The sequence below is a fragment of the Lethenteron reissneri genome, chromosome 9, assembly GCF_015708825.2.
Source record: "Lethenteron reissneri isolate LAM-NWPU_2019-01 chromosome 9, ASM1570882v1, whole genome shotgun sequence".
NCBI classification, from domain to species: Eukaryota; Metazoa; Chordata; class Hyperoartia; order Petromyzontiformes; family Petromyzontidae; genus Lethenteron; species Lethenteron reissneri.
In genome coordinates, this window is record NC_083787.1 from 1815960 (window position 1) to 1828829 (window position 12870).

At 42.1% G+C, this 12870-nt stretch overlaps 1 protein-coding gene across 7 annotated transcripts in view; it reads right to left on the bottom strand.

Moving 5' to 3' along the window:
- Window positions 1-4562: 4562 nt before the first annotated feature.
- The window catches only part of ZNF236 (zinc finger protein 236), a 49778-nt gene continuing 41470 nt past the window's right edge, over window positions 4563-12870 (bottom strand). For 3 of the 7 annotated variants that reach the window (XM_061548613.1, XM_061548615.1, XM_061548617.1), the window contains exons 29-33: window positions 12186-12311; window positions 11574-11789; window positions 10803-10932; window positions 10255-10431; window positions 4563-8802 (exon numbers count right to left, since the gene is read on the bottom strand). In XM_061548613.1, the coding sequence (XP_061404597.1) occupies window positions 8687-8802; window positions 10255-10431; window positions 10803-10932; window positions 11574-11789; window positions 12186-12311 (765 nt within the window). In that variant the 3' untranslated portion in view covers window positions 4563-8686. Of the gene's footprint in view, window positions 8803-10254; window positions 10432-10789; window positions 10933-11573; window positions 11790-12185; window positions 12312-12870 lie in introns of those variants that run through there. The other 4 variants (XM_061548612.1, XM_061548616.1, XM_061548614.1 and 1 more) reach the window with 2 other exon arrangements.

The window sequence follows — 12870 nt, forward strand, 5'->3', positions numbered from 1 at the left end:
GTGACAAACTGTATACATCGGTGGTGCATCTGTATTCTCGGGTGAAAATGAACAGCAAGGAGCATCCCCAAGCCAGGCCAGTGAGCATTTTCCCCTCTGCTCACCCTGCCCATCAGACTGCCAGCCTGACCAACCAAGAGCATGTCCCACCCCCACCCCCCACCCACGCGCCCCCTGAGATCCCCCAGGGGTCCCGCACGGATTTATTCTGAACCCAAATGGAAAGTCAGAGACATGAAATATGGTGGCGAGTGGAGTGACAGTGATAAAGTGGCCCAACCTTAAATTAATCTGGCCGAGTTGAGAGCTGTCAGGGGCAGGGAGACTATAACTAATGTCATGAGTTGTGTGCCCCCCACCCACCCACCCCCTGCTGTACCTCCCCGCAACCTTCCCCCGCCTCCCCCAAACACCACACGTGCACAGTTTCTAGACACACGTTTCTGGAAACGGCTCTCTCTCTAATTTCCCCGGCACGGTGTTTCGATGCCACCCGACCAAACGGAAAGCGAGCGCTGGCCATCAAACCGGGCCGCTGTCATTATAATCTGGCTCCTTCTTGATTTGAAGCCTTCGTGACTGCAGGAATCCATACCCTTTGGTTCTTTCGGTAAAGTCACGGAGGTATAATCTGGCTCCTCTGCACATCTCCATCAAGCGGCAACACCAACAACAATAATCTCACCACCAACTACAGACAGCTCCACTTCAAAGCAGAAACTGTTAATACAACATAAACACACACACACACAGCCCGTGACCCACGCGTGCATTTGGAAAATGAGGATTTTATACACGGAAAAAAGCAAACAATCCTGATTGCCCTCTTCAGAAAATGTCTCGGTTCATTCACTGACTGGAGCGACACCCAGCACACCTTCGCACGCAGCACACGCGATTGGCTGCTTACTGACCCCGGTTGGTCCCACGATTTACTCAATCAGAGGCATCGCAGCGACGCCGTTGTTTTGATGATTTACACCCAGAGTCTGCTTTCTACATAATTGTTTAAGCCCTCTCACGCAGCACAGCCGTCTTCTAAGGCCACGGTGACAATGGGCATGCCATTCTCTGCGGTCTTGCATGCGAGGAAGATCTTAAATATCAAGTTAAAGACACATAGTTCTTAGTTTAAATTCAGTTCACAGAGCTCTATATTATATAGGAAGAGGGAGAGTTTTATATATATATTGTGTGTCTCCCCCGTGTCTCCGTCCAGAATATGTAGACTCGGTTTGAAAGGATCAGTAAAAAAAGAAACAGGTTAGCTGCCATGGCATATAGGTATACTTTCATCAAACGCATTGATTTGTGCTGGCAGTGATACTTAGCTTTGTGTCTAGAAGGCTGCACGGGAAGTTGCACTGCCAGCATTTGCACGTGTGCAGCATCTCAGGCTTGGGGAACGCGGACACTGAGGTGCACACTGCCGCTCCGGCGACACGAATTAGCAGGCACGCCGGGGACTCGGCAATGCGCGTGGGTATTTAAACGCGTCGCATTCATCCGCAATGTAATTGTGCCAGGACATTACTGGGGCGGCACAACCCTGAATTTGAGTTATCTGTGGGCAAAACGAGTCAAGTTTGCCACCGTGGAGCTTGCTCCATAACGCTCATTTGCATTGCAGCAAGAGGAAGAAATCATGTCACGCGTGTAAAGCAAGACGCTGGCATGGCCACAATTGCGCTCGTGTGTGCGTGTGTTTGCGAACAAACGCATACCACATGCATTCGCGAAGGGACGCAGGGCATTGATGTACACGTGGGTATGGCTCAGAGAGCCCACACGTGTGCACCATTATCCAAAGAGAAAATAAATAGATCAAGGACGAGCTACATCGATTCTCATCGGCTCGATGTTTTTTTTTTATTTTACCCCATGGAGACAGAAGAAGAAAAAGGCTAGTAATGTTATGTTGGTTAAGCGAATGCATAGATTCTGAGAATTGAAAGACGAACTGTATTTAGCTCACAAGAACTGCCTTCCCCAACTCTTAAAAAAGCTGAAATGTTTATGGTCTACAATGTTCATGATTCTTGCTAGTAAATCCTGAATATAGGTTTTGGGTAGTTGAGTATAACAGTACTCCTATGTCAATATAAATGACTAACTTCCACCAAACACATACAGTTATGACATTGACATTGAAAGACTCTCAATGGAAGCAATGACTTAGTGTTTTTTTCTTAATCAGATATATTTTAATGAACCTTACGCATGTATATATTTATACTTACAAGCCAAGTTGCAATGGGAATCTTTCCAGAATCAGTCTCGACACAAGATTAAATGGTCAGCCAACTTGTACCTCAACCAACATGCTGTTTTTTTGGCAATTTCACTCTGGTACCGTTAGAAGAAAAAAAATATTTATATATATATAATTAAAATGTAACCCCCTCCATTGTGCCGTATCATGTTTTTGTATCAACGTTCGTACTCTTTGCTAATTTCCACTTTTTTAATTTCCTCGTACAAATCTGTCATTCCAGTATTCCCAAGCGCTGCATATGTTTTAAACATTCATGGGTTAACGTTACCAAATCTGAGCTGACAGCGTAAGTTCAAAAGTTATTAACGGGGAGAAATCTGGCTTCCGTAACTGGCAGCAACACTCGAAACGTACGCCAGATCATCGCGGTTTGGGGAATTTGAGCAGAGGAAAATGCTGACATTTCTTTGATTTGGTCCGAGCACAATTGACAACCCATTTTAAACCTATAAAGAATTACTGTGTGCGCGCACATGAGCGGCGGTCAAAACATTTTAACAAAGCATATTTAAAAGCGTGCACAAACTTTTAACTTCCTACGGTACTCTTCAATACAATATCAATTTCGTTTAAGAAGGCCCGGTGCTTAATATATTCCATAAACAGTGCAGACAGGCCTTACAAAACAAGCTCAACATCAGGTCGGCAATGTTTTTTTTTTAGCATCTCATTCTCACCGCCCGCTCATGTTTCGTGTTTATAGCGACGTGCAGAACACAGTTACACGTGTAGACGAATACAGTGCACTTTTTAAGGCTCAGATGCAGTTAAATTAAAACAAAAAACATCTGGTACACGGCTCCATCTTCACCTTTAGTCAGATCATAATGCCTACGCTTCGTGCCGTGCTTTTGCCGGCACCGTCGATGATTGAAAAATGCTCCCATATCACATCTGGCGCCACGAACGCTGCCGCACTATTACGCCAAGATTTATGTTTCAACTGCACCAGATTAAATCATGTTTATGATGTGCCGGGGAGGGACACCATATGTACCGCCAGGGCTGAGGCTTTTGTGAGCACAAGAAACTCACTTGTTTCCCATCTGTGACAAGATCTGTTGCCAGGTTTCCAGGCTGTTGGGTGGTGTCTCATGTGGTTGGTAGATGATGCCACCATGAAATATCCACAAAATTCAATAAGCTGAGCATGCAATGTATATTGCCTTCTGAATAAATGATAAGATGCAAACTTGCCTCGTTAATTTATTATTGTTGAAGTACAACTTTGACAACAGATTACAAAGTAAGACAATACAAATATAAATATTTTAATATATTCTAGCCCAAGCGCCATTAGGTACAACGATCCAAAATTGCATTAAATTATATTCATGTTAAGCCTTTAAGAAAATTCCAACATCTAACCTTCTTTGAAGTTATTCTATAAAGACCAGTGCCAAGAAAAAAAAAACCTTTCATAAAAGTTAATTTAATAAAATAGTTTAACCCATCTGGACCTGCTTGAAGTAAAATCTGGACCTGGCAGAAGTAACATGGGGACTTTGTTCGCAGTCTCACACGAAACGTGCTGCCTCTGAACTTAACACCTCAGGTATTAATATGGAAAATCAGATTAGAAAAGAATATTACAAGATTATCTTTGATTTTTATTGATAAATCACAACTTTGCGCCATTTCCAAGGTGCCTGGAATGGATCGCGGAATATAGCCCTTTTCCAAATGTAATGCCGGGCCCAAAACAACGAATCTCTTTCTTGTCATTTCAAATTAGATGGAAATGTATGCAAGCAGTCGTATCTTTTTTTCGCGCTAACAATGGCTGATTGCCGTATGTATTCTGCCAGCCCCATGGGCTAACGAATGAGGTCAGACAGCTCTCGCAGCGAGCGGCTGAGGCAGCGCTACGGCGAGGCGTTCCGTCCGCATACATCTGGATCCATCATTATCGCAGCCTCTCAGCGGGGACCAAGCTACATCAAGCCCTTGCGCTTTCCTCCCCTCGAGCCTGTATCCATCATTTTCATCCTCCCACAGCAGGACACGCGTCGAGCGGCCGCGGCAGCGCGGACCTGAGCTGGACATGTTTATTACCTGCGCGCGTACGCACTGGCTGGGCTGGCTGGCTGGCTGGCTGCACGACTCCGCAATCGGCGGTGCTCACCGCTTGACGCCGAAATGCGCACGCGATGCATCGTGTTGGCAACGGGTGGAGGAGAGCGACCAATTGCGAATATGCGATGCTGCGACCCACCTCGGCCGCTATCTTTCCACGGTGTGGTGGTGTTGTTGTTGTTGTTGCTTCGTTTGTTAATTAGACACGTTGCTTAAAATAAGTTGTTATTAATACATACGAATTGTTATATTTGCGTGTGTGTGTGTGTGGACATTTTCCCTCCGCCAGCACTGTCTGATAAGGTTTAAGGTGCTGAAACGTGAGAGGTTGGAGTATATTATTCCATAAAAATTCAAAACATGAAAACCAGTACATCATTTATCAATATATAACAGGAAAAGACGTCACTATCTCGGCAGCACGGCAAGATTAACTGTGCAGAGGGGTTAAGCTTGAAGCCGTCACAGACCCAGAAACGAAAGAGACAATGCTGCGGGTTCATTTCGGCTGCGACAAAGTGAACAGAGGTCGCTTTATTTGGAGTGTGGTTCTACGACTGTCAAATGCTTCGCTTGGTGTGCTCATCCCCGGAGACCCCGCAGTCTCTCAGCGCCCGAGTAAACGGGCCGCGTTCAACCGTCAAATACGTTCAACCTTGGAGCAATCTGAGACTCACGCCTGGAGAACTGCACTGTCAGTGCCGTGTTACGGCTGGTGTATTCCCCGTCCACTGAGTGCATTGCAAATTTAACACGCGTGCAATATTTAACATGTCTAAAGACTTCTCTTTTTTTTTCTTCTCTCTCTCGCGATGTTTCCCCTGGGTCATTTGACTCCTCGTGCAAACTTTGCTCAAGTGCCCACGTGCGCGCGCGCGCTTACAATATTGAACCAACAAATCTTTGTTACACTCGAGCGAACGTAAGACGATTGTGCTCAAGAATTCTGTATAGTTGATTCTACGATACCTGACCCGTCGGAAAAAAAGCCTGACAATTTAAGATTCAAGGTGTCAACATAAAAAAAAATAAGAAAGAAAAAAGTTCAAACGCTGTTTTTTTCTCATTTTAATGATTGCGCAAAGGATGTTCTAATCTATCGATCTAATAATTAGGACAAGCTTTGAAACCCCATTTGTTTGCACTCCCCTAGTACACGTAAGGTTTAATATATAAAATACACAAATGACGTGCTTACTCAAACTGTGGTGCATGCACATACAGAATGTAAAATGGGGCCGAATTAACGCTCCCAGGTTTAGCAAGGGCTGGTGTTGAAAAGGTCAGAAGTGTCGAGAGGCCCAGCAATGCTTCTTAAACAATGATTGAAGTAGGTGCATCACAAAAGAAAAACCTTCCTGACATAACATTGGGAACGCTTGAGTTTCCTCCACGGTAAAAGGGCACTCACAAAACCCCTTGACGGTACTCGCATGATCGTGGGCCGAGACAGCCACCGAGGATTAAGAGATGGGATTATCAGCAACTGCCGTTAATTTCATTCGAGATTTGAAGTTTTTCGTGACTACAAGGATCCATATGCCGTTAATTTCACAAGCTGTAACACTTGCACTGTATTTTGGAACACGGATTATACGAAAAAATATGGATAGTTGACCATACAATTACAATAGATGTGGGTAAATGGTATGGACTGTAAATGTACGATGAAGAGAACATCCCATCACAATTATACCGTTATCTTCCACTGCACAGTTTCTAAGACCAACGCGTAATGCTTTCACAACGGATCCATGATCAAAACGCATTTTTTAACAAGTATATGATATTGTAAGGAAAACCGATTGTAATTACTGTACCATACATATTTTTAAGCTTATCAAAATAAATGCCCTAAAATTTGATTTTAAGGAAAATAAACTGACACAAATTGGACACCAAACTTTAGCACTGAAACAATATAAAAAATATATTCTCACAAAGCACTTGCATTTGTCCTGTAATTTTAATCATGGGCAAGGTGGTCACAATATTTATACGATGTTGAACTTTTCATCCACATAACCATCATTCATGAATTTACAGAAGCACAGCAAACGACATGGCACATGCATCACAAATAATCTGAGGTAGTTAATCCCAAAAATAAAAATTGCTATCGCTAACATTTTTTTTAAAGAAAACTGAAACAAAACAATAAATTATAGTGCAATAGTTCGTCCCTAAAGAGGCATGCGGCAAAAATTATACGCAGTGTGCAACGTGGAATTTACTGCACTGGAACACAAGTTGCATTGAAGGCACATACTGCCATTCACACCGCGAGCAACTCCCAGGGGTAGCTGTTTGCATGTTGGATTTAATGCGAAAACAACAAAAACACAAGTATAGGCAGCTATGATGTCAAACTCTATACAGGGGTGGTTGCCTTACAAACCTGTTACTGATTAAGTGTGCATAAAAGACAATAGTTTTTCAAGGCATCATTTATTATGGCTGTCCTCAATTTGGACAGACACGTACACAGATCCAAAATGTGCTTTCTCTATTTCCTTTTCCTCGACGTACATCAGAAGATGTACAAGTAGTAGCAAAAAAATTATGTAAAAAGACACTTAATTGAATATGCTCCATAAACATACCTCATTCCCATTGACAGCTATTATTATACTAACACCTTGTCAGACACAAGGTAAGGGCTAGCAACGTTCATTTGTTCAAATTTTTATACTATTTACAGTAAGAGAAAATATATTATATTTTTTTGCACATAGTAAATATACCAGCAGACATCACTTTACTTGTGTGTGCAAGCATAAATTAACAAAGGGCACCAAATGTTAGAAACTCCATTTCTCAAAATACACTCCTGCCACCTTTTTATACCCCAATGAGGAAAAAGGAAAATTCTATCTGTTTGATGAGCAATGGCATTGCTGCTCGAATAAATCGCTTAGTGCCATGCTTTGGTATAATTGTCAAAATATAAAGGAAGTCTGCTTGAAATGATACCAGGGAGGGAAAGAAAGAAGACTGTGTGTTTATTGGCTCACGGTTGTTTTTGCTATCGAGCAAGACGGCTTTTTATTTGCTGCCAAGGTATTAGCAAAGCAATCGGCCAGGGAAAAATAACAATAAAAAAACCTCTACATTTGTTTGCAAGGAAATAAAACGTGATAAATAAAAGCACTCTTCTTACTCATGCTACCATCAGTTTCTCCTGAGAATTGTGTCTCAAACGTTTGGCGCCCTAATTTCTACTGGCCCATCCATCAACTGTAGGACAAGGGAAATGAAGGTTAAATGCCTCTTGCAAAACCACCACGTTATTTTATTATTAATATTTAAAAAATTAGTGCAACTGCAATAATTCAGATAATACATAATGCTACATTTAAGTACGACATGAGTTACAATTTACGGGTCGCTGTTGTATCGCCACTGTGTTCCCATGTCACAAATAGTTCTAACAATTTTTGTTGCACGAGTTTTTAAACAGGTCAACTTGCTTCGTAAGAACGCTGGAGATCCACAGAAAACACTGAGTGTTATCGCAGGTACAAAGAAACTCAAGACACAAGATATAATTGTTTCTTTAGTGTCAATGTGAAGACATGAAATAAAAAACCTAAAATAAACCTAAAACAACTATGTTGCTTTTGCAAAGCAAAATGTGTTCATCTGTATGAAAAAAATTTATTTACAAAAATATTCTTTGGAATGAACAGAAAAGCAGTCTTGAGAAATAATTTACATTATCCATCAATGGTTTCATAAATATATAGTATATAAAAAAAAATCTAAATATATGCTCACATCCCACTTCCACAAAATCTCTTTAAATAGGCGCTATAATGGCTATTAAAGGGACACAATTGCCCTTGCAAACACTGTAACGTCACCGACAACACAATTAAGCAGAAGGCTGTCACTTCTTTTTAGATGTGGCCTATGCATACTTTGAGCATTGTGCATAATGAGAATAACACATAGAAGGAACTTTCGTACCAAAATTAAACAGCAGTTAAATTCACAATAAATAACCGTAAATTGTTTCTCTATTTTGTCATTTCAAAATTATTTACAAACACAACGGTAGAAAAAGCTTATTAACGAACGATGGCAATGGCACGCTCATTTTGTTTAGAGGATGCCCATTTGCATTAATCGATGTGTTTTTATATGCTGATAAGGCTCTCTTCTGGTAGTGTTGATCATCTAACACCGTGCGTGACAATATTAAATGGGCGTCGTGTTGTTCACACGACACTATTAACACGTGCTCATTTTTAGCAAGAAGAAACACATCTTAGCCGCACGCCTCGTGACGTAGACAACGGCCTTCGTTAGCGCGGAAGCTTTACACCTCAGCCGCTAGAAAATGTCGTTGACCACAGAAGACAGGTCCATGTTTCCCACGTCGTCGTTGTCTTGCTCTTGTCCCTCTGCGCTCTCGTGTTCACTACTCCCTGTCCTGTCGAGCGAACCTTCTGCAGTCGGCAGAGTGAACGGGTACGAGAGTCAGCGGTGAATAACAATAACATCCAAAACCAATTTTAAGCCTTTGTGATAAAAGCGACCCCCTTAATAAAAGGCAGCCGATGTTCATGATTTGTGCAGGAAATTGAATACTGTTATTAAAATAGAGTGGAGGCAAATGTTAGTTCAAAAAGGTAAGAGTCCTTCATAAGTCATCGTCAGTTAGTCTTCTCAGCTTTCTTGAGAATATTTGAAGCCCCTGAAGTAGATTATATACAATTTCTAATTCATATATAAAATGGGAATTACTGCAACACTGTTCATGTTATGAACGAGGTTCATATCATTGACGATAAAAGTGATTACAAACAATAATCAAAACTATAATAGCAATTACATTTTCAATTAGGTCAGTGTTCATAACTGCCAAATGTTCACAACAGCTTTTCAACATGTGTGCAAAGCAACAGAGCATCTAATCAAATGTAAACTATATTTTTTTAAATAAGGGAAATATATATTTCAAATAAACATCCACACTGCCTGGCTTACAATTGGCAGGCAAACCTCGATAACATCAATGATTAGCATGAAAGACATGTTTATATATAATTTCACCTGAGCATCAAAGCATTTGAAATTGTTACAAGGCAGTTAGGAAACCTGGAGCCCCCGCACCCCCACCCTTTAAAGCTTCCACTTTGCCCTGCATTGGACTGAGCCGATACAATCTGGGGGTAGACTTTATCATCACTGAACATACACGGTTTATTCTCCCTCGAAATTGTAACACGCCACTTAAAATAAACGGGAGGCCCAAAAAAAAACGACCTCGGTCAACAATGAAACTCACTTAACCTCATAAGAATATTACATTTCAATGAAACAACAGAGGCAGTGTACTTCAGGCAGATAAATGTATACATTTCATACTCGTGTTACAGTTTTTTAAGGCCAATTTTAAACTTTTTTTTTAAGCGGTAACATTGGCTAAAAATGCAACTTGTGTGTGCGACCACCCGCACATTTCTGGCACTGTACCATTAATCAGTTACCCTTCCAGTTTTATTTTATTTTACTTGAATGGGTACTGGGTGCTTGTAAAAAAAACAGCTATGCGCTCAACTCTCTGACTGACATTACTAGAATCAAGTCAGACCTGCTGCTCAATGCCACACGTGAATAAGTGAGAAACACACGGAAATACAAACACAGGACACTCGTATTATATTGACTTCTAGGCCCGACTGTTGCCCAATGGTTTATGGGCCGCATGTTAAGAAAACTCATCATAAAAGTTATCAACGCTAAAACATTTTCAGTGAGTTTTTGTGAGGGCAATTGAGATAGATTAAACTAAATAGCTAAATATGCTAAATCCCATTGCAAAAAAGTGTTATTTGAAGCCAAATCAAACTGGATTGAAAACCCTAATAGCAATGGAGTTTTCATTAAGTACTCACGTGAAATCTCGTGTGCCCTCTTTATGTGGATCTTCATGTTACCCTTCTGAGAGAAAGCCATGTCGCAGTACTGGCATTTGTAGGGCTTTTCTCCAGTGTGCTTCTTCATGTGGATTTGAAGAGCATTTGTCTGATTGAAAGCCTTATCGCACACCTGGCAAATGTACGGTCGTTCACCTGTGACGCATGTAAAAAAGAAAAGTTCATACTTCCAACACATTTTAAACAAGGTCATGCACATGCATCGCTTCGGCAATGCTTTCCAACGTGCGTTTGTCCTCGGAAGTATTTAATTCGCGCATGACGTGTGATATTACGAGATGATGTCGAAACAAAATGATGTCATCAGGAGGGGAGGTGGTGAACTCCTCCTCGGCCGTTACGAGGGAAACGCCACGTCGAATATTGCATCATCTTCTGGAGCGTTATGGTTCACCTCAATTTTAAACAGCGAAACAGGCAGACGGACAGAGCTATTGCGCTCATGGCGACGAGCTAAGCTGTCAAGTGTAAGCATCGTGTTTTTTTAACGTACGTTTGCAACCCACCTGTGTGAATACGGTTGTGCCTTTGCAGCTGGCTGGGTTTGGCGAATGACTTATCGCAGTGGTCACACTTGTAGAGGCGTGGCTTCTGCCGAGAGGCAGAGGATCCCGGCTCGTGTGTCTGCATGTGCTCCTGCCGAGGGGGACAACAACAAGGAAGTGTTTACACGCGCCACACTGCCAGGACACGTGACTGGAGTGTAATATCCCTGGGATGCGTTTTCAAGTTGTACCGCGAGTTATTCGGAATGATGCCCAATATTGATCCTCACGTGTTTCGGAGTTTCTCAAAAAAGCTCTGAGTGCGTGAAGAAAAACGTCAAGACATCATGCTGAACGATCTGAAAACACATCGGATAGCTGCTCATGCAATATCCTGCTTGACATTTGTTACTGGGCTCTAATCCACAACCTCGCCTGGTATACAGGAGGTTGTGGGTTCAATCCCGACCCTGACGCCTGTATATTTAGAGTTTGCATGTTCTTTTCGTGGTCGCGTGGATTTTTCTTTGAGTCCTCCGGTTTTTACCTCCATTTAAACACATCCGTTTAGATAATTATTTGGCTGCGATAAATTTGCACATAAGTCACTTTGTTATCATTTGTGGCCAGGTTGCTTCTGAAAAATAGCTATATACCTCAGTGGAGCCTTACCTGGTAAAATAAAACAAATGTTTAGTATTTTAAATAGTCCAAGCATCTGCTTGTGCCGTGCTTCAAAACACAAGTGGAACTCATGGTAGCTATGGCACTACCCACATCCCGGCCCTGTACCTTGAGGTGGGTGGCCCTCTTGAAGCTTTTGCTGCACAAAGGACAAGTGTGCAAGCGGTCCTCCCCATGCACCAACCGCAGGTGCTGACGCAAGAGCATTGGCGAGGTGCAGGGCTGGTGGCACTCAGGGCATACGATGGGTGGCTCCTCTTCGTCTTCCTCCTCCTCCTCCTCGATTGGGCTCTCGTCCGTCAGGCTCATGCAGCCCTCGCCCATCTGTGGAGATTGGAAACATCGAGGCCATCACATACTTGAATGCAATCAACGCGAAGGCTCGGAGATTCTGTGCACAAAAAGCGCTTGGTGCCTTTAAACATACAGATTGAGCTATGTACGGCGCTGCGAAAGAAGTTCAACATACATCATTTTAATGACAGATTCTGATACACGCGCAATTTGATACACACATCGATAATCTAACACTTTATACTAATCGATCAGCTGGTTAACTAGGAAGCGAACAAAAGCTGACGTACTCAGCGTCACATTGAATGCTTCACGAAATAAATCATAGAATTCAATCAGCGGTACGAATTTAGTTTGCAAGATCGTACCATTTTGTCAAATTAAAGTAATGCGGATGAGACAATTGTAGAGATAAATAAAAGTCACCTGGAAGGTGGTAACATCTCCGTCTGTGGTCCCACTTGTGTGGCTCACTAGAATCATCTGCTGGCTCGTTCCAGCCTCCTGGCCCGGGAGGTTTGGCTCACCCAAGACTGACGGAAACGGTTGCTCCTGTACATGCACAGAAGACATTAGACTCTGCTGCCATTATCGTATCGAGACAGGCCAAAGTATTTCCAGAGCCAGTATTCGTTTTTGACCAAAATGGAACAAGTGAATCATAGGAAAAGCATTCGTGCAATACAAATTATTATTCACAGCAAGATATCTACATACTTGCTGGTTCATGTGGAATAAAGGCTAACGTATAAGGATTCCTCACAATGCATACATGATATAAAATATACACTTTTGAATTATAAATGCATAAGAGATATTTGGGGGGCTATGGAGTAGAAGTTGCACAGAAACATAAATCGGCTTTATAAAGTCATACTTAAACAAAGGTCAAAAAGCAAGTCTCAGTAGAAGAAAACAAGTTGAGTGGTATATACAAGTTGAATTGCTTAAATTGTTCCAGCAGACAGGATGGCATGCAAAAGGATAAAGTCAATAAAGTTTCCAGTGAAATAAAGAAACGAGACGTGCCAGGGGTGTGCAAGCATGTGTACGAGGTCGGGACACAATTTGATAGATGCAGCATTGTTAGCATCAATAAATGGGCACAGCG